The sequence below is a fragment of the Notolepis coatsorum genome (assembly GCF_963971535.1).
Source record: "Notolepis coatsorum genome assembly, chromosome: 1".
NCBI classification, from domain to species: Eukaryota; Metazoa; Chordata; class Actinopteri; order Aulopiformes; family Paralepididae; genus Notolepis; species Notolepis coatsorum.
This window is the reverse complement of record NC_140165.1, coordinates 80,721,590-80,723,323: the sequence shown is the minus strand read 5'-3', so window position 1 is coordinate 80,723,323 and position 1,734 is coordinate 80,721,590. Positions and strand designations below refer to the sequence as shown.

The 1,734-nt window shown below is 40.9% G+C and overlaps 1 protein-coding gene across 1 annotated transcript in view; it reads left to right on the top strand.

The window, feature by feature from the left end:
* Positions 1–704: 704 nt before the first annotated feature.
* LOC311239603 (atrial natriuretic peptide receptor 1) overlaps positions 705–1,734 on the top strand; it is a gene marked incomplete at both ends in the record, with an annotated part of 83,160 nt that continues 82,130 nt past the window's right edge. Inside the window, one exon of the mRNA XM_084327973.1 lies at positions 705–753. Coding sequence (XP_084184099.1) covers positions 705–753 — 49 coding nt within the window. The remainder of the gene's footprint in view (positions 754–1,734) is intronic.

The following is a 1,734-nucleotide window of genomic DNA, read 5'->3' as shown; positions in this document are numbered from 1 at the left end:
AGCGCCAATCGCGTTTCTCCTAACAATCGCGCCAGCAGGGTGTTACCCTAACCCTAACCCTAACCATAACCAACTAACCCTAACCCTAACCTTAACCCTAACCTTAACCTGCCCACTTTGACAACCTAGGATGGCTTAGAGTAGACGACAGAGTACAGCAACTTGCAATGGGCCTGGTCTACAAGATACACTACACGACCAAGGTACCCATGTATATGTCAAAATACTTCCCAAAGGTCAGTGAATACCACGATCACTACACCAGAGGAAGCTCCACAAATCATGTTAAACCCAGATTCGGCTCAAACAAGGGACTAAACACGTTTAGCAATTATGCCACATCAATGTGGAACGCCCTACCCACAGCTGTAAAGGAATGTGAATCATTACCCACTTTCAAAAGCACTCTCAAAGAACACCTATGGGAGACTGCAATTCGAAACTGGCCCCTGCAAATGTCCTAACCCAACCCCCTCCAATATACAGTAAATTACCAAGTATGGCTTTGTCAATATTCCAATGTACAGTGTACAGTGAATGATGCTAAGCTAACGGTGCGGCTGTTCCCTAAGCCTAATGCATGCACAGAGAAGAAAAGGGTATGTATCTGCTTGTCTAACTCCAGGGTAGATGGCAAATAAGCGAATTTCCCAAAAAGTTGGCGTGTTCCTTTAACTCTGAACAAAAGCAGATTGAGAACCAAAATGACCGACAGCCATCTCTGTGAAGTCCTTCGCATCTCAACCACCAAACGTACTCCTGACCTGCCATCCATCCTTCCTTCCAAAGCCCAGCATCACTGCTCCCACTAATGCATAATTCGATGAAACCTCTGTAGAAATGATCAGCCAAATGAAAAGAGAAAAGTTTTAGTATATTTTTCCCAACCTTCCATTAGTCATGTACAAGAAACATCTACTGTGGGGCGCCCAAGTTACGAACCATGTAACGCGCTGCGTCGCGAAGCGGCCGACCAGGGTTCGTTTCCCGGACCCGCCGTCCTTTGCCGAATGTCTTTCTCCCGTTCTTCCTCTCTCTCTCTACCGGACTGCCCGGTAGTAAAAACAATAAAAATCTACCAAAAACATAATAATAAAAAAAAAAAACATCTACTGTACAAGAAACATCATACTATACAGAAACATCACACAGTACAAGAAACATCTACTGGACAAGAAACATCATACTGTACAATAAACATTAGTCAGTTTCCTACACACACACCTCTCTGTGTGTGTGTGTGTCTCTCTCTCTGTCCCCATCTCTCTCTGTGTGTTTCTCTCTCTCTCTCTCTCTCTCTCTCTCTCTCTCTCTCTCTCTCTCTCTCTCTCTCTCTCTCTCTCTCTCTCTCTCTCTCTCTCTCTCTCTCTAGTAATAATGACATCAGTCTCAGCCCAGTGCTGTAGAGGTGATCTAACGGAGGATAGAATATCTCCGTCAGTCAATTCACAACAAGATGAAGAAAAACCCCTCTCTTGGTTTTCTGCTCTGGGTAAGATATCTGATCTGAACTCAGTTCACTCTCAATTCAATCAAAATAGAAATATGAACTGACATTTATCACTGACTGTCATTTTGTTAAAGATCATTCATTCTCAAGTATATATTAGTAGATTTGAGAAGTTATTTAAATCGAAAAATGAATTACAATTAATGATATATAATATAATTATTATATATATAATATAATAATAATAATAATAATAATAATAATAATAATAATAATAATAATAA